Source organism: Anomaloglossus baeobatrachus, chromosome 6 (assembly GCF_048569485.1).
Source record: "Anomaloglossus baeobatrachus isolate aAnoBae1 chromosome 6, aAnoBae1.hap1, whole genome shotgun sequence".
NCBI classification, from domain to species: domain Eukaryota; kingdom Metazoa; phylum Chordata; class Amphibia; order Anura; family Aromobatidae; genus Anomaloglossus; species Anomaloglossus baeobatrachus.
In genome coordinates this window covers 83,493,388-83,519,778 of record NC_134358.1, presented here as the reverse complement: position 1 = coordinate 83,519,778, position 26,391 = coordinate 83,493,388, and the positions used below count along the sequence as shown (strand labels likewise).

Below are 26,391 nucleotides of genomic sequence, written 5' to 3'. Positions count from 1 at the left end.
AATGTATAAGGCTCATACCCTGAGCGTGGATAATTTGTGTTGTAACAAAGCTTCCCAGCAGTAGGACCCATAAAGATCTAAAAGCTATAATCTATCCAATAGATACAAACTTGATTATACCACAGTAAGAATTGAATTAAAATAAGGTTATTCTTAATGCAAAATTAAATATAGGATAAAAATTTGGTATAATTTTTTTTTTCAAGCATAAATTGAGTATTTTTTTATGAACTGGCTACACTTGTCCGTAGCGATTTTGTGCTTCCTGGCATCATGGTTTTGCTAGCAAGAGTTTTATCCTAGGCTGCTACTTAAAAATCAGTTGGCTCATACTTTCTGGCATCCATTACTTTTCATGGAAACTGCAATTTTTTTGTTCATTCTCTGTTTTTCAAGATGATTTTTTTAATGTGTTTAAATAATTTGGCCTCTGGGAACGTGTGTAGTTAGAGAAGAGGCGCTGATGCCAAGCAATGCTATTATGCCTGATATAGCTCTTCTCATGTATCAGGGATCACAAACCTCGGCAAAACAGTCATTACTTAGGGTTTTCCTCGCATGTATATAATGTTCACATATATTTCTTCCAGCTGGCACGAAAAATGGTGTTTATCTAATCTCAGATGGCAGCACTGGTCTTGCATAAGCACCACAGATTTAGAAAACTCAGCCGGTTGAAGTGATCTTTGGGATTGGACATTAGACACATGATATACTGTGCTTGTAATTTTTAGATCATGTATTTTATTGGGCAATTTAACACAAAAGAGATATAACGATAACCCAGAGTGATCGTGGACAAATACATCTCCGTGCATTGTGAAAACATGCAACAAGTTGTATTTTGTGGTTACAGTTTTAATTCTGTTAAAGGGGGCAAGGAGTGAGCGGAGGTTATCATAAGTCTATTCTTGGAAAACAGTTGAAAATCAATTAATATATTTTATAAAAGTTGTCTCTGTGTTAAAGGACATCCATTCTCTTCATTCTTCATTCGTATTATGGTTTATGAAATCGGATAATAAAAAAATGGCATGCTGTGTTATGGAAGGCTGTGATAAATGCAGGAAGCCTAATATAAAGGTTAAGTAACATTAAAGGGAATCTGTCAGCAGGTTTTTGCTATGTAAGCTGAGAACAGCATGCTGTAAGGGTTAAAAAACAAAACACAAATGTGGTTCTCTTATCAGTGTGTGTGCAATTGTTTGGATTTAGAATCTCCTTCCCTATATTATGTTGCTGTAAGAAGAGGTAGCAAAAACCTGCTGAAAGATTCTTTTTAAGTGTATATTATAACAATGCTACTCATTTTGCTTCGGGTTGAGGCCATAACAGGAACAGTTTCAATTAAATAGTCCGGCTGGTTTATTTACAGGTCCCATAAACCGCTCCACAGGAAACATAAAGCAAGCCTTTTTCGGCCACACAGGTACAAAATAAAAATAAGAAGTCCGTGTGAATGCGGGCTTGCCCGCTCTTTCAAACAGAGTATCTTCTCTCTCAAAGTCTAGTAACCTTCACTCACAGACAGCCTATGAGACTATTGGTCTCCTTATATATACAGAACCACACCCAGGACTGGAGGTGTGTGAGCAGTCAGACCCGTCCATCTCTCCGGCAAATCATAAAACACGGCCCTTATCATGCCCTAATATTCTGCCACCACTACATGTACTGGAGCTTACTCCCGGGTTTACATTACAGAGGATAACTACCTCTGTGACACATACCTCCCATCGACTATATGACCCACAACCCTCTTACAATATTCACAGGGCACTGATACACTACAGATTTTTTCATCACAGATTTGCACTATGCAATACCAGAAAAGTGGATGAGATTTTATGAACTTGTGCTCACAATCTGCTGAGAAGATGCATGGTGAAAATTGGGGATTTGCAATGCAAAGGGTGAAATCTACAGGATTTTTGTAATAAAATATGCTATGTGGAAATATCTTTAGTTTGCTTCTTTCATATAAAAACTAGTCTTAAAGGGATTCCGTTAGTAAGATCAACCCTCCTAAGCCGTCTACTTCGGCATGTAGGGTATAGGAAGTTGAATAACATGATGCCTTGGTATCTGCTATCCGATGTCCTATTTCAGAGAAATCCACATTTTTCTTAATATGTAAATGAACTATTAATATCAATGGACCTTACACAGATCTACCTAGGAATCTGCATCTAGAGCTGAAAGAGGTTGTCCAGTACTTTTATTTCAAATCTGTTTTATTGATGAAACTGTTGTCAACATACAAATATATCATTTGTACAATTACAATACATAAACATCATTTTCTCAATGCCGGGATAACATCCAGAAATTATTACATTACTAAGTTTCTTGGAATTCTTCAAATTATCTTTGTGCTATTACCATACAACCACTTATAAATTATAGGTCAGAATTCCCACTTCTTTTGACTTCCCGTATCCTAATATATTCATTTTCCTTGTATGTCTATTGTCTTATGAATTATTAATAAATCTTTTCATATAAAAAATGAAACTAGAAAAATGCAGATTAATATTCAGAAAAGAAAGAAAGAAGAGGAAAGATACAAACATAAAGAAGAGGAAATTAGAGAGAAGGGGGAGAGGGGGGAAAGCAAGAAAAGAAAAGAAAAAAGGGGGGTAGGAATGAGACTCCCCACCGTTTCTCAGCTCAAAAAGCTCGCCAAACTCTCCACAAACTCTGGGGACTCCATGAACATAATCCATGGTCCCCAAACTGTAGTACATTTTTCTGTGTTCCCATTTAGTTCTGCTGTCAGCTCCTCCATTCTCTGGAGGTTTGTCATCTCCTCCAACCAATCCAGCACCGTAGGGCATCTAGTCTGTTTCCAAAATCGTGGGATAATCATACGGGCAGCCTCCAGGCAAAATTGCAACATGTCCCTTTTTTGTGTTTTAATAGCTCCTGGGAGCATAGAAAGAAGGGCAACCTGGGGGGACTTTTCTATTTCACCTCCACTCATCTTCTTGTACGGGTAGAACACTGAGTCCCAAAAGGGTTGCAGCTTAGTACAGCTCCACCATATGTGTAGCATTGTACCTGTGTCTGTGGTCCACTACTTTTACATTGTGGCCTGCCGCTGATCAGCTGTGCTCGATTCCCGTGGCAGGCGCAACAGGCAGTCTGAAATGCTCAGTCTCAAAGCTGCCCCATCTTCGGATAGAAGCCACGGCCACATACTGCACATCCGCTTCCCATTCAAATCAATAGGAGGCGGATCTGCAGTATCCAGCCTCGGTCGATATCAGAAGATGGAGAGCTCCGGAATGCCCATTTCCAGCCGCCTTCTTCCTCTTTAAGCTCTGGATGCAGATTCTTAGTGATGATTATGGTATTTTCAAAGGATTGAAGCCTTTGGGATATTACATTTAAAAATTAGAAACCCTGTTTAAGATATGATTTTTGGGTCACCTATGTTTTCTGTTGTACATATGTATTATGTTGATGGCACACATGATATAGCTATACCCTCTTCTTCCTTTACAGCTGATACCATTTCTGCGGCGCTGTTTAATCTGGATTTAAATGACTTTGTTCTAAAAACAAGCTTGAATGAAAGAAGCAGGAATCTGATCGGACCAGTTTCGGGCTCTGTTAATCTTGAAGCAAGTTGGTGCAAACATAGTGGGGGTCCAGGGTCCCAACCGACAACTCCTAAAATCCTTCTTGATGTGAGATGCGGACTGCTGCAGGTACTTTAATTGTGAAACACATCACTTGACGTTCCTTCGATGTTGATTTGCCACTAGACTAATGGTTCTTGGTCACTTTTTGGTGCCATGGATCCGAGTCTGGTAGTTAAAACATAACCGTACAACATGTATGCCTCCTAGTTATATAGACCTCATATTGGATTACAAATTAAGAGGTGTGAGACCTGGTCTAAGATGCAGAAATATTTGGGCAGAGTTTCTTGATGGGGAATTTTGGACTCATTGAGCTTTCTGGCACTTTGATCGACAATTGATGGTTCTAAATCCCCAATTGAGAATTTGACAAATGCTTTTACTATACCCCTTAATTTTTCTAGACCTAAGTAAAACCCCACCAAAGTACAGAAGCATATTGATTCGGACTGAGCTATGAAAACACCCAAGAAGTAATGATACATGTAAAATAAGATTTATGGGGCTGAATTCAATTTTTACAGGTGGCACCCTACCGGTCTTGCCGATAATAAGTGGTACATTTCATTTGATTCACTGAACAAATCAGTGTTGATATAAACCAGGATCGAAGACAATGGCCGCACTGTGCCGAGAACACGAGTCAGAGGAAGTTATCTCTTTTGCTTTAACTTTTCTCATGAACTATGAATGAGACCCTGCCAAATAAAATATCTAATCAACGGGAATAAGTGGTGTTTAGATAACTTCCAGATTGAGCTGTATGTTTTTATACCTTTCCTTAGCTAATAATGTTTTCTTTCTAGGTATTCTGGGGTCAGGAGAACCTGAATTGCTTAACGCTTCTGATTGAACTTGTCCAGGAATACCTGAAAAGAGAGTCAGGGTTGGGCATTACAAATTGTGAGCAGCCCGTTCTCCCAGTCTCCCCTGTGATCAGTAGACCTTCAACCTGTAAGACAGAGCACAGCTCTGACGACTTGAGAACTGGACTTTTTCAATACATCCAGGATGCTGGTAAGTCAAGGACATCTCAAATATGTTTTTCGCATTATCATTTCTTCGCTTGCGTAGCTTTCTGCTTCAAATAGCTTTTCATCAGTTTCATTCTGCTGAGGACACCAATCTCCATAGGGTTTGAATGTCTTCTCTGTGTTTACTTGGGTTTCTTCCCAAAATCCAAGAACATGGTCATTTTAAAGGAAAATTCCAGGCACTTTGAATAAAGGAACGCTAAACAAATTAAGTAAACTTAAGAAAACTTGGCTTACAGTGTTTGTCAGTTTGCCGGATTCTCGGCATGCTCCTGAAACAATCTGTCTTGTAGAATTTTTGCAGATGTTAATTTCTACCTCCCCTTAATTTGTGTCTGGCAGAAGGCTGAGATGGGCAGGGCTTAGCTTAGAGGGGTCGCGTAGTGGTCCTGGTGTCCTTATTCTCTTATATATATGAGGTGTAAGAAGAAAAAATATAGGAAATCATTTGTGCCAACTGCTATGGGAATGTACAACAATAACATTAGTGTTAAATCATCAAGGTGAATGTCTACTTTATTTCTTTTACTTTCAGTTCACACGCTGTGTATGTCCTAATCTAATGTATAATGTTCTTCTGTCAACTCTACTGTCTTATCAATTAAGTAATTCATGTTATGACTTAAGTTGTGCTGCTGTGATACCATAATTTCCCACGGGATCAATAAAGTGTATCGTATCATATCGTATTCTATTGCAGACAGAAGAGACAATTAAGACTTTCTTGTTGTTGTTGCTTTACAGCAATATACAAGACTGTATGGAGGAAGTAAAATGGCCAATATTCTGGAAAACGTTTAGAAAATGTCTTATTTTTTTTTTACAGATTTGCAAAGTGCGACAGAATATCATAAATGGACTGAAGGATATTAAAGGAAATCTGTCAGGAGGTTTTTGCTACCTCATTTGAGAGCAGCATGGTGTAGGCAAAGAGACCCTGAATCCAAAAATGTATCACTTAGATTATTAGGTGCATCCATTCTGACATTTTTCGATTTTGTCATCTAGCAGATCTAAGAAAGCTAACCCCGCCTACACAGGTTCCCTATAGAGATTGTACGTTGACAGTGAGGTGTCAGAGGAGGGGGCGTGCCGGACTGCTGTGCCGTAACAATGTAGTCTGAGCAATGATATGTCCTGCTAGTTAAACAGATCGGACCTTGATAAGACAGGTATCCCTGAATTCTATCTTTTACCCCTTGCAGTATGCTGTCTTCAGATTACATAGCAAAAACCTGCTGACAGGTTCCCTTTAAGTGGGGAATCCCTGTTTCACAGCTGATGTTTTGTATTCATTACTGCATTTATTTAAAAGGAATCTTATCAGTAGGCCCAACCCTCCTAACCCGTCTATATGGGCATGCAGGTAATAGAAAGCTAAAAAAATATGATTACTTAATACCTGCAGTACAGATTTCTTATTCCAGAGAAATCCATATTTTCGTAATATGTAAATGAGCCATTAAGATCTATGGGCTCGACACAGATCTCCCTAAGAATCTTCCTCTGGAGCTTCTTCTTACTGTGAGACATGTACCGACTGACAGTCAGCTCTCCTGATCTACATGTCTCACACTATGTGTCTGGCCCATAATTCTTAACAGCACATTTACATATTAAGAAAACTGTGGATTTATCTGGAATAAGACATCAGATCATAGATATCTATGATCCTACTGACAGATTCCTTTTAAGTATTTATCTGAGACTTTTAGTGTTTATGGTAGAAGCTGCAATTGCCTATCTTAGTCTTTGGGAGGGTCATCATCCTTGTCTGTCTGTTTTGTACAAGCTGTAATGTAGCATGAGCAGGATTTCTGCTCTTACATTGTCACTGTGCTCGTTCTTTGGTACAGCTTTTCAAAACGACCATTATTTATCTATCTGGTGAATGAATGCAACATTAGTTTGAAAAAAGCAGGAGGTGAACCTGCGAATCCAATACGAGGCAATATTCTACTGTTGCATTAGGATTAACATGAGACCAGGGCCAGGTCTATAGATCGCCCTGTTATATAAATGTCTATATGAAGAATTTAGGCATGAATTCACGCCCTTTAGGCCGATATTACTAAAATTTCTTTGCATATGCACTCAACTTAGTTAAGTGACTAAATGTAAATATTCTTAATTGTGATGGATTGATTGTTTAACACAGAACGTCCAGGTTCATTTTAGATTTGGATGCACAATGGAAGGTTTGTATCAAATCCAGCAAGGCCACAGCTCCTCCATGAGCTGAAACTCCTTCTACTTCTTATACTCTACTGATCACAGAGTAATGGTGACTATTTGGAAAAACAACATGCACCAAAGGGTGATATCAGGTTTGGTAGCCTAATTAAAAGGAACATGTCATGTGTAAAAATGACTTTTACCTGTAGAGTTAAGATTGTTACAATGCTATCCCGCCGCCTTACTGAAAGTGCAGTGGCTACCAGGAGAAAATGAACTTATGTGCTTCAGGGAGCCGCCAGCTTTCAGTCACTTCTCACTAAGGCTGCGTGCCCACGTTCAGTGTTTACAGTGTTTTGGATGCAGAGTGTTTTTGCTGCTTTCAAAACGCTGCGTTGTGCAGTACAAGCTCAGTGGATGGGATTTCTAGAATTCCCATGCCCACTGTGCGTGTACAGCCCGCAGCGAAAACTGACCTGCGGTGCGGCTTTCTGATCTGCAAGCATGTCAATTCTTTGCTGCTGAGTCGCAAGCATTCTCCATAGGGAGAACACAAGCGAGAGACTGCAGCGCCCAGAACCCTGATCATGGGCAGCTTCAGTCTCCTGGATTCTACTGTGGAGGAAACTTGCAACCCCGCAGGTCAGGACCCGCCGCTTCCAAGAGTCCTGATCATATGCACATACCTTAATACTCTGAGTTCCGGCCGTAAGCACACCCAGGCAATTTAATTAACAGCTCCCGGTGCAGCGCTTCTGTGCAGTGCAAGCTGTCAATACAGGTGCTGAGGCATGCCTACAGCTGGTGCTCACAGTATAGTGAGCAGTGCTGGAAATTGTGAATTGTAGCTGTCCTGTGCACACCCCCATGACTGAAAGCAGATGGCTCCTGGGAGGAAATAAGTTTGTTTTCTCCTGTAGATGCTCTTTCAGTAATGTGGCTGGGCATTGTTCACTAAGTGATGACCGTTGATGGTGATTGCATAATCACTTAGTAAACGTTGGGTTACTGCACAGCCCGAGATCTTGGGCTCACACTACAAGAGCATTGTAGGATCCCTCTCTGCTTAGAAAGATCCCAAAACCTGTAAGGCTGGTTTCACACTACGTTTATTTAACATCTGTCCATAACGTTTTTTTAGCGGAAAAGCGGATCCAGTGCAAATGCGTTTTCATTTCAATGCATTTGCAATGGACTCGCGTTAACATGCGTTCACCTGCGTTTGCGTGCGTTATAGTGCGGATCCGGTGACTTGCAGTTTTTTAACATGTTTCAAAAACGCTACTTGTAGCGTTTTTGAGCTGCGTCAAAATACTGCAAGTCACCGGATCCTGACTAAACAGCACGCAAACGCAGGTGAACGCTGGCGTGCTGATAGACAGGATCCTGCTTTTGTACTGAGCATGCCCAGAAAGTACTGAGCATGCCCAGAACCAGTCTCGCGTGATCTGTCTCTCTCTCCTCCTCCCTCCCTCACCCTCTCTCTCTCTATCTCTGTCTTTCCCCCTTCCTCCCCTTCCTCTCTCTCCCACCTGAGAGCTGTGGACACTCGTAACCAAGGTAAATATCGCGTAACCACTTCTCTTAGTTACCCGATGTTTACGTTGGTTACGTGTGCAGGCAGCCCTGCTCCTAGCAGCTGCAGACACTCGTAACCAAGATAAATATCGGGTATCCAAGCCCGATGTTTACCTTGGTTACCAGCGTCTGCAGCTGTCAGAAGCCGGCTCCCAGTCTAGTTCCCCTCACTCCCGATCACATGACTCCAATGCCCGCCCCTAAACATCCAGTGCAGGATCCTGCAAAATAACAGATGCGTTTGCATACTTTTTTTGCTGTAAAAGCAGGATCCGTATTTCCGCTAAAATAACGTTAAGGACGGATGTTAAATAAACGTAGTGTGAAACCAGCCTAAGTTTGTGCCAGACTTTTGCTAGAAACTTAAGCCCTTTTGGGAGGCGTTAGGGAAAGTTGTACTTACTTTAAGATAACGACAAAGCATTGGCTTAGACTCCATAGTAGCTTTGCTGGTGTCATACAATTTACAGGTTGGAGATTCCACTCGTTCGCACAAGTTTGCAACACTGACCTGTGCCCATTGCAACTATGAAGCGTCGCAGGCTCAACATCATGAAGAGTATATGACTTACTTTTCAGAAATTTGTTAATTCTTTTATTTTAATTGTGATATCTTTTATTATTTTATGTCTTCTACCATGGTTTAAGCCAATATTTTTACATCTCTTTCTATTACGCGGATAGATGCTCAGAAGATTCCTAATGCTTTTGAAGTGGTGTTTTACAATGAGACCGAAGACAATCCCGGAATGATGCTTTGGAAATATCCGGAGCCAAGAGTTTTGACGTTGGTGCGAATTACCCCTGTGCCTTTTAACACCACTGAAGACCCTGATATTAGCACTGCTGACTTGGGAGATGTTCTGCAGGTTTGTATCCCAATATCGAGTTCAATGCTTTGTGATATTTTACTATGCGTAACAAAGGAAATACACAAGAAGAGCTGCTCGGAATTTACAGACAGAAATATCCCTTTGAAATTCCAATAATTCCAGTCCTCTTTGCAATTTTTCATTTCTTAAAAAAATAAATAAATAATCCCAAAAACTGAAAAAATAAGATTATAACAAACAGGTGTAATTTTTAGTAACCTAAAAGATGGGTTGAGCAGTAAATTGATATGGATGTAACCTGTTTCTGTTCATGAATGGAGAATGTCAGTTGAAGATTACATAATCTGGGCATAAATTGTAATTTAAGTATGTTTTTCCAAGAAGCACCTATTACGAGTATGAGATTATGTCATTGGAAGGCAGAACATCATATGTGTATCACGGAAACTAAGTCAAAACAGATACGCACTGAGAGAAACATCAGATGCTGTCAGATTGATGGCAAAGTCATAAAAGTAACGTAAGGTACAGAAATGGATACTTACTGTAACATTTCTTAACAGTAGCTTACTCATTGGGGATATATTGGCTAACATTTTGTGTAGAAAAAAAACATTACTAAGAGTTTTAAGATGATAAAAAGAACCAAAAAGCACAATGGGACATACTGTATTTCTCAATATGATGTAACCTTTAGACAGTGTAAAGTGGTGAAGGCTGATAAATTTGGTGCACTTTAAAGGGAACCTGTCACTTAAGTGGTGGTCCGGTCAGATGAGTGTCACTGCTCTCCGATCCGGGGCCTCCATTCTACTGCAATCTTCATCCTCCTTCTACCCTGTCCAGTCAGGATGACGCACCTACATCATCCACATAAGCCGACATTGCAGTCCTGCTGAGGGCAAATAAAAGTAGTGCCATGCGCAAGTGCGAGGAAAGGTTAAAAACCGTCCCCCTTATGCACACTACAATACTTTGATCTGCTGTGAGAAGGGCAGATCAAAGTGCGCCTGCACATTAGCTCAATGCCAGTCAGTATGGATAACATAGGACATGTCATGTACACGGACCTCAGCACGAAGATTGCCGCAGAGAGGCGGCACCAGACCAGAGAGCAGCGACACTGAACTGACCGGACCACCTCTTTGGTGAGTATTATAGAAGTGTTTTTTACGTTGTACACAGCGGCCTGCGTTCTTATATACAGTATTCTGAATTGCTCTATATAAATAGCTCAGTGGTGGTGTCCGCAGCTTATAGTCACCAAATCTGGTGACAGATTCACTTTTTTAGGGGATTCTCAGTTTATTTGTCTACTGTGGACCTAAAAACTAATAGACAAGTAGTTGCTAACTACCTGCTTGTGCCTGGCGCCGATCTGTCGGCACAGAGTGGTCACAGACTATTCCTCCTGATTATTCAGCAGCCTCCACTAAATCACGCCGACAGAGCTGCGTCTTCTCCTCTGCTCTGCTATGCTGATGAAGCATGACTCCAGATGTCATGCTGATTGACAGCAGCCAGATCCCTAAATCCTAACTGCTGTAAGCTGGCTGTTTCTCAGCATGATGCCGGCAACCAAAGAAGAAGAAGAGCTGTTCAGCTGATGTGGAACATCTAAATTGCCAGCAGGAGCAGTCAATGACCTCTCTGTGCTGGCACCGGATACAACAGATAGGTAGAGTCCTCTTTTAGCAACTACCTGCCTTTAGTTTTCAGGCGCTTTTATCATAAAAGTTGGAATCTGGGTGTGTTGATACCAATTAAAATTTGAAATGCTCTTTTTACATAAAGTGGCCACGTTTTTTGTAAACCTGGCATCCAGTGGACGGTCCTGATTGCTCATCGTCAACTACTATCTTTATATTCACTCTCAGTATAAAGGTTGTCAATTATTGAGTGACCACCCCCTCTATACTCTGAAGCTGCAAGGAGCTGGTTATCAATCAGCATGGCGTTGACATTTACGTCCTATTGTCAGAGTAGCCCGGAAAAGTTGCTGTACTGACATAGAGTAGCTGAATCACTAACAAGAGTGTTTGGTGACTGCGTTGAGCTGGCACCGGGTAGAACAGGCACATAGTTACCAACTGCCTATTTGTCAGATTGTAGGCCCGAAGTTAAAAAAATTGCTCTGGGTAACCCATTTAATCTTCATCCGGATAATCATCCGGCGCCGGTAGCGACATCGCAGCGTGTGACACCAAGGAGCAACGATCGCAAAATCGTTCAAAAACGGGGATCGTTGACTCGTCGCTCTTTCCTTAATATCGCTGCTGCCACAGGCACGATGTTATTCGTCATTCCTGCGGCATCACACATCGCTATGTGTGACACCGCAGGAATGACGAACATCTCCTTACCTCCGTCCACCGGCAATGAGGAAGGAAAGAGGTGGGCGGGATGTTACGTCCTGCTTATCTCCGCCCCTCCGCTTTTGTTGGCCGGCTGCTTAGTGACATCGCTATGACGCCGAACGCACCTCCCCCTTGAGGGAGGGATTGTTCGGCAGTCACAGTGACGTCGCTGTCAAGGTATGTGCGTGTGACGCTGCCGTAGCAATAATGTTTGCTACGGCAGCGATCACCAAATGTCGCACGAGCGACGGGGGCGGGTGCTATCGCGCACGACATCGCTAGCTATCGCTAGCGATGTCGCTGCGTGTAAAGCACCATTAAGATTGCAGCAGTTGGCTTACTTAATTTGTGCACTGTCAAATATTAAGCCACACACTTTGTCCAGCAGGGCTACTTCCACTTGCTAGGAAAACAAAGTGTTTAATCCACATAATAGACATGGGACCATATTCGTGAAGAAATTGCAATCTTGTTATAGTGTCTGCTGGAGTACAAGGCGCCAATTTCATTAAGAGGTGTGTGAATCTTTCATTGGGAGTTAATCAGAAAAACACATACCGGCACAACTGTTCCACCACTTCTTGGACTCCAGACATGAGGTGGAGCTCAGCCGCATAAAATAACAGTTCATAATATAATTCTTCCAAGTTAGAATTTATGGCGGCACTCACCGGTTGGTAAAGTCAATGCTTTATTTCATCAAGTTTAAAAACATCACTGAATACAATATTGACTGTATAGTTACATGGACAACTGTTTTTTTGAAGGTGCTTCTTCCTGGGAACAAGAAGTGGTGCTTGGTTATTGCACAGTAGCTATTGTTCATGTGTCCGTGCATTCTACGTTATCAGTGCTGTTTTCATCTTGCTGGAACAAAAGCATTGATTTAACAAAACATTAAGTGCCGCCATTACATCTTTCAATTGGCACATCTTTCTGCTGTGATGCATCAGCGTAAGCAATGTTCTCCAGTCAGAGACTGAAGTATCTTTGTTGCAATTTAGACCCTTTTGTTGGTCATACTCAACCTTTTCGCTAAATTTTGCCCACTTTTCAAAAAGTTTCCAGAAACAGTGTAAAATCACTAAATCTGAAAGTTTTTTGCACAACTATGTCACAGTGTGTCTAATACTAACACTACATTCACACATCCGTATGACATGTCCGAGTGCTCTTTTTTTCTAGGACAGCACTCAGACCCATAGGTCAGCATGAATGTGTCCACACATCTATTAAAATCACAGATCTGAGCTTGAGGTTGAGCATGTCCAGTTCTAATCCGATTTTTGGATCACACGCGGCCTTTCAAATCCATGACAATCTGTGAGATACGGATACAAATTGGAAGACATCTGATTTGCTTCCATTTTACAACCGTGTCTCGTGGATCTGTTGCTTAAACTTAAGAAAAAAGCAAAGAAATAAACTGTAACACGTTAATATTAGTACAATGTCTAGGTGCACGTTCACACTGTCACTGTTGCCATTAACAAATTTAACCTAGGATTTGGGCTGTGCATTTAGTTTAGGCCGCTTTCACACGTACGTGCCTCCGATACATGTTTGGCAGTTTTCTCACGTACCGGAGACACGTACACACGTAGACCTAGGTATTCCTATGGTTTTGGACACACGTAAGTATTTACGCATGGAACGTGTGTCCGTTCCGTACGTACGTGTGTCCGTGTGTTTCTCACGCCAATATGTCCGTTTTCTCTCCGGCATCACGGGTATCACACGGAACGCAAACGTGTCACACGTAATGCAAACAGACCACACGGATCTGTTCCGTGTGACACGCACCGGAGAGAAGACATGTGTCTGTGAGAAAAAAAAACCAAAACATTACTCATCTTCTCCAGCCCTGCAGTCTCTGCCGCTGCTGTCACTTGCTGCCGACCGCCGCTCATTATGCTAATTGAATATTCACTTCACTGCGGCCGGAATCAGCAGCGGGGCGTCGGCAGGATCGGAGACTGAAGATCAGCACCACGGACAGCGACACCAGGGACAGGTGAGCAGAAAGTTCCCGTTCTCCATGTGTTATCACGGATAACACACGGAGAACACACGTAGCTCATAAACACGGCTCACGGAGGGCAAAACGGACCTCTGACACGTTCGTGAAAAACGTGCGGTTTTTTTCACGAACGTGTGAAAGAGGCCTTATGTAGCTTTCCACTTACAGGCCTGAGTCCTCCTCTGCCCTGTGTATTGAGGCCTGCTGGCATATAGAGAGGTTTAATACTAGAGTTAGGGACCATCCTGATTGAGTACACCATGTCGTGGTGGGATGGCTGTTACGCTTTTTTTTCTCAAAATAGTGTCAACTAAGAATCACAGGTTATTTACATAAACTATTATTTTCTTATTTTCTTACTGGAGGGATATTATGTTGTTATAGGGTTGTTATGCTTGCCGGGCGAGCAGGGGATTTAGCGAACCCACTGGGTCACAGCACACAGAAAACCCAGAGGGGTTTGACTGTGGAACCACACCTTCTGGTTTTCACCAGAGCCTCTAATGCTGAAAATGTTATGCTGCAAGTGTGAGACCGCGTGCCACTCAGGAAGACTGGTGCTGCGACAGCTGGCCCCAGGGGTATTGAAAGACAGTCTCTGGTGATGGTAAACAGCGGCAGCAGGTGTCGAGGTTTCGGCCAGGATGGATGGATGCAGCAACAGCAGCCGGTAAGGATACTTTGCAGTAGCGGCTATCGTGGTTGGCGGCCACGGTATAGCAGACTTGGGATAACAGCAGCAGTGTATCAATAGGACACTAAAACACAAACATACGTCAGCAGCATATAGCACAATACAGCAGCAGCGGAGACAGCAGCAGCAGTGCGAAGGACCTGAGAACTAGCAACATATGAGACTCGTTGCACAGGCACCTCCCTTAATGGAAAGGTGCCTTAAATACCTGCAATCTCTCAGCTGACCTAAAACCCATAAGAAAATGGGTGTGGTTGTACACGCACCCATCGGGCAGAACCAGGAAGCCTGTGAGGTGCACACATGCTTTGGGAGGCAGCAGCATGGATCGGGGACGAGACAGCCACCACAGGACATCCGGGCAGATGTCGGAACCAATATCCCCGCCGGGGGAGAGAGGCAGGACAGTGCGGGGAAGACAGTATGGACGTTACAAGGGTATCTGCTCATTTTATTATTATCCTGGTTTATGTTAGTAAAACCTTGACCTTGCAAGGTTTTTTATTGGCCTGGAAGTAAGCACAACTCTTTAGTGCAAAAACAGAAAAGAATGGCAGCAACAAGGATGACACCTGAGAAAAATATTGGTCCATTTCTTTCTGATGGTAACACCCAAATGGATGGGTCCATCTAGCACCCCGTTCTTATTTTATTCATACATTTCCAGGAGGAATTGTAGATGTGTAATAAAACATGCTCTAGCGTTAGTTTGTTTTATTAGAGAGAATGTACGTCAACATTTACTGACTTGCAGTTTAGATTTTATTCGGGACGTACATATCCTAGGCCTGTGGCGTCACTACTCACTCTAACAAAGCCAAGGAGGACCAGCAACAGTATAAACATCCTGACATGGAAGATTCCACTGTATCAGTGCTGACACCGGTTTACCCATGTTTTTCATATTTTATCCACATTGTCACTTGTTAACCACAAACAGATGTTACTTTAAATGCATCAACATCTTGGTAGCTCTGTATCTCACTTAGCATATACGTTCCATCCTCCATTTGGCCCTGGCTTCCAGAAAATACTTTAGTATATTAGTCCTGATCTGATATGGGGCCTGATGACTGCTCATTCTTATTTATGATGTATCACAGCACACAACGATACTTTGGAACAAGTGCATATTTGTTTGTTTGCACAGCTGGATGCATTCTTCTATGTGCAGAAAAAATGTCCTGCTGGAAATCAGCGCTCTAAAGCTGAGATTGTGTTCATTTACCATTGTTGTACGGGTGGAACCTGGAATTTGATATACCATTAATACCCCTGGGTTTAACACGGTCTTTTATGGACCGTGGATAAAGACATATAAATCTATTGGTCCACTTACATTGCGCGATACACAGCATCAATCGGTCACCGGTCAGCTATCCCTGCTGCTGATGCACACAAATGATCTGTAATAGATTGCCTAGGGTGCACAGGCCTGTCATTGTTCTCTATAGCACAGACCCTGTCTATACAGGACGATGTACTGCCGAGAATGATGATATTTTGTGGAAACCAAAAGATCGTTTCACCCGACGAACAAGTGTTTTACTTATTCAGTGGTTGATTCGCAGCCTGTTTAAACTTTGTAACTAGACCTCTCAACACTGACAGTATAGGGATTTATTATTTCTACTATGTTTATTATAAATTAATTGCTCCTGAAGACAGAAACGGTCATTGTACTTTCTAACAGCTTAATCTGATTTTTTTTTTTTTTTTTTTTTTAAAACCTACTTGGTAAAAATCACTTTTTTAATACTGAGCACTAGATGTTTTCCTTTTGTTTAACCTGCTGTCCACTACCTGTTGTCAAGCGTAACTCAGCTACAACAGCAGAGACAAATTACAGAGAGGTGGGAGCAGGTTCTCAAGGAATGGAATGGAAACTCTCAGTCTGAAGATTACATTCTTTTGTTCATTTTCAAACTCCATGATTTAAAGTTTCCAGACTTCTTCTAGCTTCATGCTTTGCTAGAGTGCCACTCACAGTAATACATGCTGGATGTGGTGTCTGTACATCAGAGAAGCCACTGCCTTAACTGCTTAATTTTTGGAGTGATTTCGCTTTGTGCTCTTTTCTTCCCTTACAGTGCCTTCAAAAAGTATTCATACTTTGTTAACTTTTCCGCATTACACTCCATGTAGTCTGATACCCCTAACTAAATTCCTGAGTGAATAATTGCTTCCAGAAGTCACCTTATTAATAAATTAAATCCACCTGTGTGTAATTTATTCTCCATATAACTACAGCTGTGAAAACCCCAGAGGTTTGTTTGAGAACATAAGGGAACAAACAGCATCATGAAAACAAAAGAACACACCAGACAGGTCAAGTATAAAGTTGTGCAGAGGAATAAAGCAGAGTTAGGTTAGCCATAAGAAGTCACATTTGCATTTTGCAAAAAGCCACTTAGGGAACACAGATAGCTAGTGCTGGTGCTCTGGTCAGATGAGATCAAAGTAGAACCTTTTGGGCTGAATTCAAAACGCTATGTGTGATGGAAAACTAACACTGCATGTCATTCTGAAAGCACCATCCCCACTGTCAACCATGGTAGGAGCAGGATTATGCTATGGGGATACTTTTCTTCTCCAGGGATAGGGAGGTCAGTCAGAGGTGATAGGAAAATGGATGGAGCTAAATATAGGATAATCTTGAAGGAAAACTTTACAGAGGCTGCAAAACACTTGAGACTGATACATATGTTTGTTTTCCAGCAGAACAATTACTCTAAACATATTGAAAGAGCGGTATATATCAAATCATATTCATGTGTGTGAATGGCCCAGTCACAGTCCAGACCTAAATCTCATTGAGAATCTGTGGTAAGACTTGAAAATTTCTGTTTGCAGACGCCTTCATCCGATCTCACTGAGCTAGAGCTAGTTTGCGATTTAGAATGTGCAAAAGGTTCAGCTTCATGATGTCCAAAGCTTGTATAGACATCCCCCAAAATATTTACCACAGTAATTTCAGCAAAATGTGGTCCTACAAAGTATTGACTTGGAAAGGGGAAGAGGCTGAATACAAATGCACATCACAATTTTCACATTTATATTTTTAAAATATTTGGAAAACCCTGTATCATTTCCTTTACACTTTACAAAGACTTGCTACTACCGTATGTGTTGGTATATCACATAAGATTCCAATATAATACAGTTAAGTTTGGGGATGTAAGATGAAATAAATGTGGAAAAGTTCATGGGACATGAAATCTTTTTTAAGGCACTGTATACAGCCCGTTTTCTTTCCACACCGTGACACCCCCCCTCCACACTTTGCCGCAAATTGCCCCTTCCCTGCTGAGATATATAAATATATAACACTTAAAGAAGGGAGAGCAGATTTAAACTTACACATTATAATCAAGAAGACAGGGCAGTTCCAGCTGCAAATTCAGTTTCATTTAATGCCAGATCCTGCTAACAGGTTGAGGTATCATGTGTCTTTCCACTGATTTGATATTGGTACCCAAAAATGACTAATAGGCAATAGTGTCCTGTCTACATACTTTTACTTTTTGCCGCCTCAGGACCTGCTAGTACAGGGGTCAGGAACCTTTTTGGCTAAGAGAGCCGTAAACGCCACATATTTTGAAATATAATTCCGCGAGAGCCGTACAATATGTTTAAAGGGCCATTGACAGATCAATCGCTCCAATGTTCACTTAGTACAGCAAGGAATGCTCCTCCCTGCTGTATAAAGCCACAACTGGACTGAAACAATGGTAATTAGCAGTAAAAAAATCAAATAAATAACTTACATTGTGAACTTGCGATGCATGACATCAGTCCAGCAGTCTGGCTTCTTCTTTTTCCTGCGCATGACTGGAAGCTGGCATTCTTCCCACCTGATGTTGAGAGAATGCCAGCTTTGAGGCATTCGCAGAAGAAAGAAGCTGGAATATTGGACATGTCACACAACGCATTGTCAGTTATGTCAATTATCTATTTTATTATTTTACAGCGAATTATTGTTTAGGTCCAGCGGTGGCTTAGTGCAGCAGAGAGGAACACTCCTTTGTGTACTAAGTGACCGCTGGAGCAATTGTATCTGTCAGTGGCCCAGACACCCTGCTTCCCATACAGCCTGCACCCCCCATATCACACACACACACTGCTCCCCATACAGCCTGCACCCCCCATATCCCACACACACACACTGCTTCCCATACAGCCTGCACCCCCCAGATCTCACACACTACACCCCCATATGTCACATACCCTGCTTCCCATACAGCCTGCACCCCCCCCATATCACACACACACACTGCTCCCCATACAGCCTGCACCCCCCATATCACACACACACACTGCTCCCCATACAGCCTGCACCCCCCATATCCCACACACTACACCCCCATATGTCGCATACCCTGCTCCCCATACAGCCTGCACCCCCATATCACACACACTACACCCCCATATCTCACACACCCTGCTTCCCATACAGCCTACACCCCCATATCTCTCACACCCTGCTTCCCATACAGCCTGCACCCCCCCATATCACACACACACACACTGCTCCCCATACGGCCTGCACCCCCCATATCACACACACACACACTGCTCCCCATACGGCCTGCACCCCCCATATCCCACACACACACACACTGCTTCCCATACAGCCTGCACCCCCCAGATCTCACACACTACACCCCCATATGTCACATACCCTGCTTCCCATACAGCCTGCACCCCCCATATCACACACAATACACCCCCATATCTCACACACCCTGCTCACATATCTCACCCTGCCTGTACCCCAACTTACCCCTCTCAAACACTCTGCACCCCTTCACATGCTTCTGTCACAGTCTGCAGCCCTTAAATGCCCCTCACCCTGCAGCCCCCCTCACCCTCATGTCCCCTCTTTTCTTATTACCAGTCATGTGTCCATTATCTCCTTCAGGATTCAGTATCTTGCTTTCTGCCCGGCATCCTGTGTCTCCTCCCACACAGTCACATGGGTGTGACATCATCGCAGGTCCTGCAGGATGGAGATTCCGTCTGCTGTGCAGGTCAGGACTAGCACTCCTGCAGCTCAGACATGGCTGGTGGCCTCTCCAGGTCAGGGGCCCCTCTACTAAAACTGGGCTCCCCTGACTCACAGTTCGGCCACTACACAGCGGTACTACACATAGACGCAGAGCGGCTGCCGGGACCCTATGTGTACTAGTGCCGCTGTGTAGTGGCCGGCCTGTGAGTCAGGGGAGCCCAGTGTCAGTAGAGGGGCGGCTCACTTCTCCTTTCCCCGCTGATCCGGTCTCCTCGGCGCATCGTCCATTGCTGTCGCTCGCTGACCTCTCAGCAGGCGCGCAGTGATGACGTCACCGCGCTCGCTGCAGAGCTGTCAGAAGAACGCCGACAGTCACAGCGGGGAGAATGATAAGAGAGGGAGCGCGCCGCTCACTCTCTCATCATTGCTCTCAATTGTATCGGCACCTGCGATGCCGATGCAATTGAAAGCTCGATCCTCGGCGGGGGGCGGTGACAGCGCGGCCACCGGGCCCCCCTGAGTAGCCGGGTGCTGGCGCCGGCCCTGATCCTTCCCATAGACAGGTAGGAGCCCTGTCTGCGAGCCAGATACGGCCATCAAAAGAGCCATATCTGGCTCGCGAGCCATAGGTTCCCGACCCCTGTGCTAGTATGTTAAGGTGTCAGGTGTCTTTTAATGCCCATTCTTTAAAGGGAACCTGTCACCAGATTTGGGGCCTATAAGCTGCGGCCACCAGCTTTTATATACAGCATTCTAACATGTTGTATATAAGAGCCCAGGCCGCTGTGTAGAACGTAAAATTCACTTTATAATACTAATAATAGTACCTAACAGTCGCTGCGGTAGAGTTGGGTCATATGGGCATCTCTGTTCTTCGGTGCTGACGCCTCCTCTTTCGGCCATCTTTGTCGTCCTCCTTCTGAAGCTGGGGTGCACGATGCGTCCTACTTCATCCACACTCGCCGGCATTGAGGTCCTGCACAGGCGCACTTTGATCTGCCTTGCGCAGGGCAGATCAAAGTATTGTAGTGCGCCTGCTCGGGACCGGCGAGTGTGTATGACGTAGGACGCATCATGCACACAGGCTTCAGAAGGAGGACAAAGATGGCCGAAAGAGGAGGCACCGGAGAATGGAGACGCCCATATGACCCAACTCCACCGCAGCGATCGTTTAGGTAAGTATTATAAAGTGATTTTTACTTTCTACACAGCGGCCTGGGCTCTTATATACAGCATGTTAGAATGCTGTATATAAGAGCCCGGTGGTGTGGCCGCAGCTTATAGGCCCAAAATCTTATGACAGGTTCCCTTTAAAGAGGTTCTCTAAGAATGTAATAAAATGGCCACTGTCATGTAATTCAACCATAATCCCTCCCTAGTCTGTGTCAGGATGGTCTACAGTCTAAAGAAACACCGTTCCTGAGACTTGTCTCTCAACTGGCAGGAGGTGTATCATAAGAGCATACATATCGGTGAGCTGCTTGCAAAGGACGGTGGCAGGAAAATAAATTAATTTTCTCTTCAGTTGACTGTACCTGAGGTTAGAGAACTGAATCCTTTGTGCTTAGTCAGCCAAGGAGAAGATTTATTTCTTCTCCTGTCACAGCCATTCTCCAGCACCTCACTGGTACGTGTGGTTATGATACAGCTCCTCTGTCAGTGGAGACACAGGTCTCGGAAGCTGCGTTGCTACAGCTCGTCCTTTTATATGACTAGGATTGGCTGCTGTTTGAATTATGTGATGGGTCCTTTTATTAGATTTCTGGGGAAACCCCTTCAATCATAGTGCCTTATTCCAAAATCCACCAAGTGAGCTGAGAAAACAATGAAGTGACTTCTTTGCTGGGCAATGTAAAACACTCTCTCTCAACCCTGTAGCATAATCACGCTGTTGAACAAAGGTAACTATAAATCTTTTTTTTTTTTCTTTTATAAAATGAGATTTAGAGATTACATAGAAAAATTGCGCAGCGCACACCTGTGACTTATTCCACTTACATCAGGTCGGATCATCTGATAAACTCCGGGTCACGTTTTATATTATTATTATTCTTCTAGAAATGAGAGCTAGAAACTAGAAAAACATGAGACTGTAATAAAGAAAGAGTTACATATTTCATTGAAAAGGTTAAAAAGTATTTCTCAGGGCTCTTGAATTACCATGTTAAAATACCAAGGGAAAATAAAACCTGGGCTGGGATTCTTGTTTGTACTTAGAGGGCTTTCCGGACAGGAAGGCAGTCTTGATGCAACACAGTAAGCCACAATACCAGTGGGGCAGTACAGGTGAAATGGCTGCAGCTGTACCCTGCGTTTCAATGTACAGCAGTTATACGCTGGAATGTTTCCGAACAGAAATCATATTCAGTTAGCTCTTGTTCCCAGGAGTAGATCACATTAAAATGTTATAAAATCATGATTTCCTGAACCTGAATTCTTGTGGTTTTGCAACTGGTTCCAATATTACAAAGGAGGAGATTCTGTGGCTTTGTAGGAGTTTGATATATGAATTTCTTTTTTTTTTTCTCTTTACAGGGACATCAGGTTTTATTAGACGGTAGACCATGTTGTAGTTTCGAGATGTTTGACGTTCAAAAATTTGCAAAACTGAATATTTTTGGCTATGGGGTTTGTCATCTGGATTGGTCTGCTACTGACCAAAAAACAGGACTTGAGTATCCTGTGACTACTGTACAGAAAAAGCACTGACAGTGTGCACAGAGCTGTCATCACCTCCCTGTAGAAGAAAAGTGAAACGACTGTGAAAACCAACAGCACCAATTGTGGTTTATAACATGTAGATGTAGTTGGAGCTTCTGCGTAATCTCATTATTTTCAGCTATTATTTCTGAATTTTGATCTGTACAGGAAAACAGTACATTTCAGTGCAGTTGGTCATAGTCTCCATTCCAGAATAGGCAACTTTCGGATTCATGAAATTGTATGTTTTTTTTTGTGACAAAAACTTGTTTCCCTTTAATTTTCTTAAAGGATAATTCCACACATTGACTTTGTTAGTTTGTTTTTTTTTTGTTTTGTTTTTTTTTTAGAAAGACTCTACTGCAGTTTTTGGGTCAGATTTTTTTTTACCCATACCCAGAAATAAATTCCAAACAAATGAGAAATAGAAAGGAAAGGCTTAAATACGTTGTCCACTACTTTTATAATGCTGACGTACTCAAAGAATAAATCTCTCTGTGGCTTTGGACTACCCAAGGAATAGGTAGTCAATATCCGATCCATGCGAGTACGTCACCCAACACCCCCATGAATCAGCTGTTCCTGGTTTCGGCTGTAGCTGAGTCTTATCAGTTTCGGAACAGTACAGCTTCATCACCTGTATAGTGGCCACAGCAAGTAATGCAGATCCACTGCCATTCATTCAGATAAGAGTGCATTGTTTTATGATGAGGCTGTGTTCTGCCCAGCAACAGGGAGTTAATAGGGAGAGATAGGGTTAACAGTTGGGTCTAGACCAGGATAGAAAGGGCTATGGGAGGAGACTGGAGAGTTTCCTTTCAGAAGGCCTTGCTTGCAGTAGTGATACACTAAGGCCTAAGCCACACGGCGAGAAAATCGGTGCGAGTGGAGTGCGATAAAACATCGCATTCCCCTCGGACCAATTCTAGCCTGTGTGACAGCACACATGAGCGATTATTTTCTCAGCCCTAATCGGACCGAGAAAACAATCGCAGCATGCTGCGATTGTAATCCGAGACTCTTTCTCTCGCACCCATTCAAGTGAATGGGGCGAGAGAAAAATCGCACTGCACTCGCGGTACACCGGTGTACTGCCAGTGCAATGCGAGAATGTCTATAGCCGGCTACACAGGCGAGAGGGAGAGAAATCCCTCCCTCCCCTCCTGAGTGCCGGCCCGCCCCTCGCAGCTGAGGTCTGCTCGCACGAACGGACCTCAGTTGCAAGGACACACGCTTGACACTCGGCTCTGCTGTACTGCCAGCACGAGCCGAGTCTCATGCAAGGGGATCGCAGTAGTCCCCGTGTGGCCCCGGCCTTAAGGTCTGACTAGAGAGCAGAACCACATGAGGGTGTCTCTGATGAGAGAGGGGACCGATGTAGAAGATGGTGTGATCCTGAATACAGAGTGAATGAGAAAGATGATTTAAGGACAGAGTGATCGTGAGGAGACAGGTACTGGGACAGGACGCCTAGCAGTGCAGTCCAGAGTTTACAAGTCAGAGAGTTAATGTTCCAGGATGGAACAGAAAACATGAGACGAAGAGAGTGTCCTGTGCGGCAGTTCCCAAAGCATCAGAGCTAGAGAAGATAAGTCTGGCCATATTGGCAAAACATTTCCTAAGAGGAAGAAGACGCAGAACCGCGTGTTGAGAATAGAACTCTCAGAACTGTGGTATTAAGCTGGGTTGTGTTGAAAGAACCGAGATTGTGTTGAAGAAGTAGAAAGACTGTGTATGACAATGCTTCATGTGTACCCGCTATCTATTGTACATTCTTCCTACGAAGTTATCATGAAGTAAAGAGTGTATTTTGAAATGACAGTCTCCTTCATTGAACTTTCTACCTTCTGGTTCTGGCCAAACAAAGTCAATGGCATCACGCGGCCTGCAAGGACTTATCACCACAGCAGCACAAGTCTACAAACTCAGCTAGGACCCCCAACTTCATGAAACTTGGCAGAACACAAGAGACGAATACCTCATCTATGGCTACTGCCAGTATTGATGCCAATCTTGAGACTAGTTCATCCTTATAACAGTAGTGGACAATCCTCTTTATAGATATTAATCCCCCCCCCGGTAAGTCCCAATTTCATTTAAAATAATCTGTGGAGGCAGATTCTCAGGGAGATCTCTGACCGGCCCATATCCTCGAACAGCTCATTTACTTATTAAGAAAAAATGTGGATTTTTTTAAGGGATAAGACATAGGATTGCAGATATTAAGGTATCATTTTATTCAGCACCAATTCCAGGATAGCAAAAATATAAATCCAACGAAAAATATATAAAAGTGTAGACACTTTATTCAATGATTAAAAATCCAAGAAAAACATCATCGGTTCCATGAAAACATCATGGCTTGACGCGTTTCGGACAGTTGGAATATAGATAAGTCCTTAATCATAGGCTTATGATTAAGGACTTATCTATATTCCAACTGTCCGAAACGCGTCAAGCCATGATGTTTTCATGGAACCGATGATGTTTTTCTTGGATTTTTAATCATTGAATAAAGTTTCTACACTTTTATATATTTTTCGTTGGATTTATATTTTTGCTATCCTGGAATTGGTGCTGAGTCCCATCCTGTCTCCTTGCTATTGTCTCTACGGACCTGCCTGTCCGGTGGACATCCTGCATCCCACCTGAACTGAGCGGATACATATACGGGTGAGCTGAATAATTTTTTTTTTTTTCTTCGATCATTTTATTCAGCTTCCTCTGACCTTCTTGCCCGTATAGACGGCTTCGGAAGGTTGATCCTACTGACAAGATTCCCTTGAAAGAAGAGATATGAGATTTAGAAAACATTGCTGCTTTCTTCCAGAATCTCTTATCTGTGGGTTATTGTGGATCTCACTCATTAGTCTCATTGCATCTGAGCTTCAGCTCTCGCATTGCAGAAGTGTTTTGTTTTTTTTAGGAAAAAATAGACTATTACTACTGATTAGAATGTATTGCTATACAAATAAAATATATTACAAGCTTATATAGGGTATCGTTATCGGAGTAGTGGTAGAAAAATTAGTTAAAAAAAATTAGTATCCCGTTTAGGAAGCTCCGCATGTCAAATCCATGGAGCTATACCTTATTGTTCTTATTACACAGTAAGAAAGTTGTGAACGCAGTTCCTTTTTTCCCCTGCTATGACATACTGGAAGGTGAATTCACTTCGACACAGGTCAAAGAGTGCGATTTTGCAAGTGCGCCTCTGCTGCATTAGATTCATGTCTTCTAAACCAACAGCTGTCATCACTGCTTTCCCTCAGTGCAGTTGTAAGCATAGATATAACCTACTCCAACCGTATGAAGTGAGGAATACTCATGTGCCGTGTTCTGTAGAAATGTACTGCAGCTAGAAAAAAAAAGAAAAGATATACCGTGCACTACTCTTCATGTTTCCATGTTTTTGGATCTTCATCAGAAGTATAATGGATCGATTTAACAGATTGCATCAGCGCCAATCAAGAATCACTTTTCTCTAAATTGTTAGATACCATCTTAGCCTTTTCAGGATGAAGTCAAGTAACGAATGTAAGACCTGGAAAGCTCTCGTGCTTTTACTATGGGTTGTTTCCAGACTGAACTTGGCAGGTGCATCTAACAAAGGAACCTACACTGATCAGAACATTATGTAATAAAGTAAGCGATGTGGAGGAGTATGAGCGATCTCTTTCTACTTCTCGGATTACTTTGGGAAGCAGGAAACCATTTCTTTCCTTTACCTGGGAGATGGGCTTGCGTTAAAGAAGTTTTATTAAACTTTTTAAAGAAGTTTGGGAAATATCCTTTGACATGTGACTTTTATCGGCTCTGAATTACCTTCAGCAAGACTGTTACAGATCTGTGTAGAAGAAAAGACCTGGGACCAGCTTATCGTTTCCCTAGCCAAGATTTCCCTTGTCTCAAGACATGATCGTATTGTTTTTCTTTTAGCTGAATACATGGAAGATTTGTATTCGAAGGGAGCTGGCCACAAAACAGAAAAGAGAGTAGAATCACTCGATAAGCAAGCAGTTTATTCATCCTCAGGAAGCTGGGCTTATAATCCCAGCATGAACTGGCGTTCTCCACCTCATACAAGATTATATTGTCTTCTGCCTCCACGTCTTCACTTAGGTGGCCTGTATGAATAAGATAAAACGCACACACTTCCTGTCTTCAGTGTACATCTAGTAATACAGTAGTTGTTACTGGAAGGAAAACCATGTTCTCTCCAAGGCAAGCCCACCCTGCGAGAACCACAATCTGAAGAAGTTCAAGATAGAAGGAAGGTTATTAATAAAGAAATAACAAAAACAGTGATATCTTCAGGGAATACGCAGCTTATTGCAGAACCGTC

General features: G+C 42.8%; 1 protein-coding gene across 1 annotated transcript in view; it reads left to right on the top strand.

Annotated features, from left to right (window-relative positions):
* VPS13B (vacuolar protein sorting 13 homolog B) overlaps positions 1–26,391 on the top strand; it is a 1,405,890-nt gene that overhangs the window by 1,166,228 nt on the left and 213,271 nt on the right. The window contains exons 37-39 of the mRNA XM_075353076.1: positions 3,508–3,713; positions 4,454–4,664; positions 9,119–9,303. Coding sequence (XP_075209191.1) covers positions 3,508–3,713; positions 4,454–4,664; positions 9,119–9,303 — 602 coding nt within the window. The remainder of the gene's footprint in view (positions 1–3,507; positions 3,714–4,453; positions 4,665–9,118; positions 9,304–26,391) is intronic.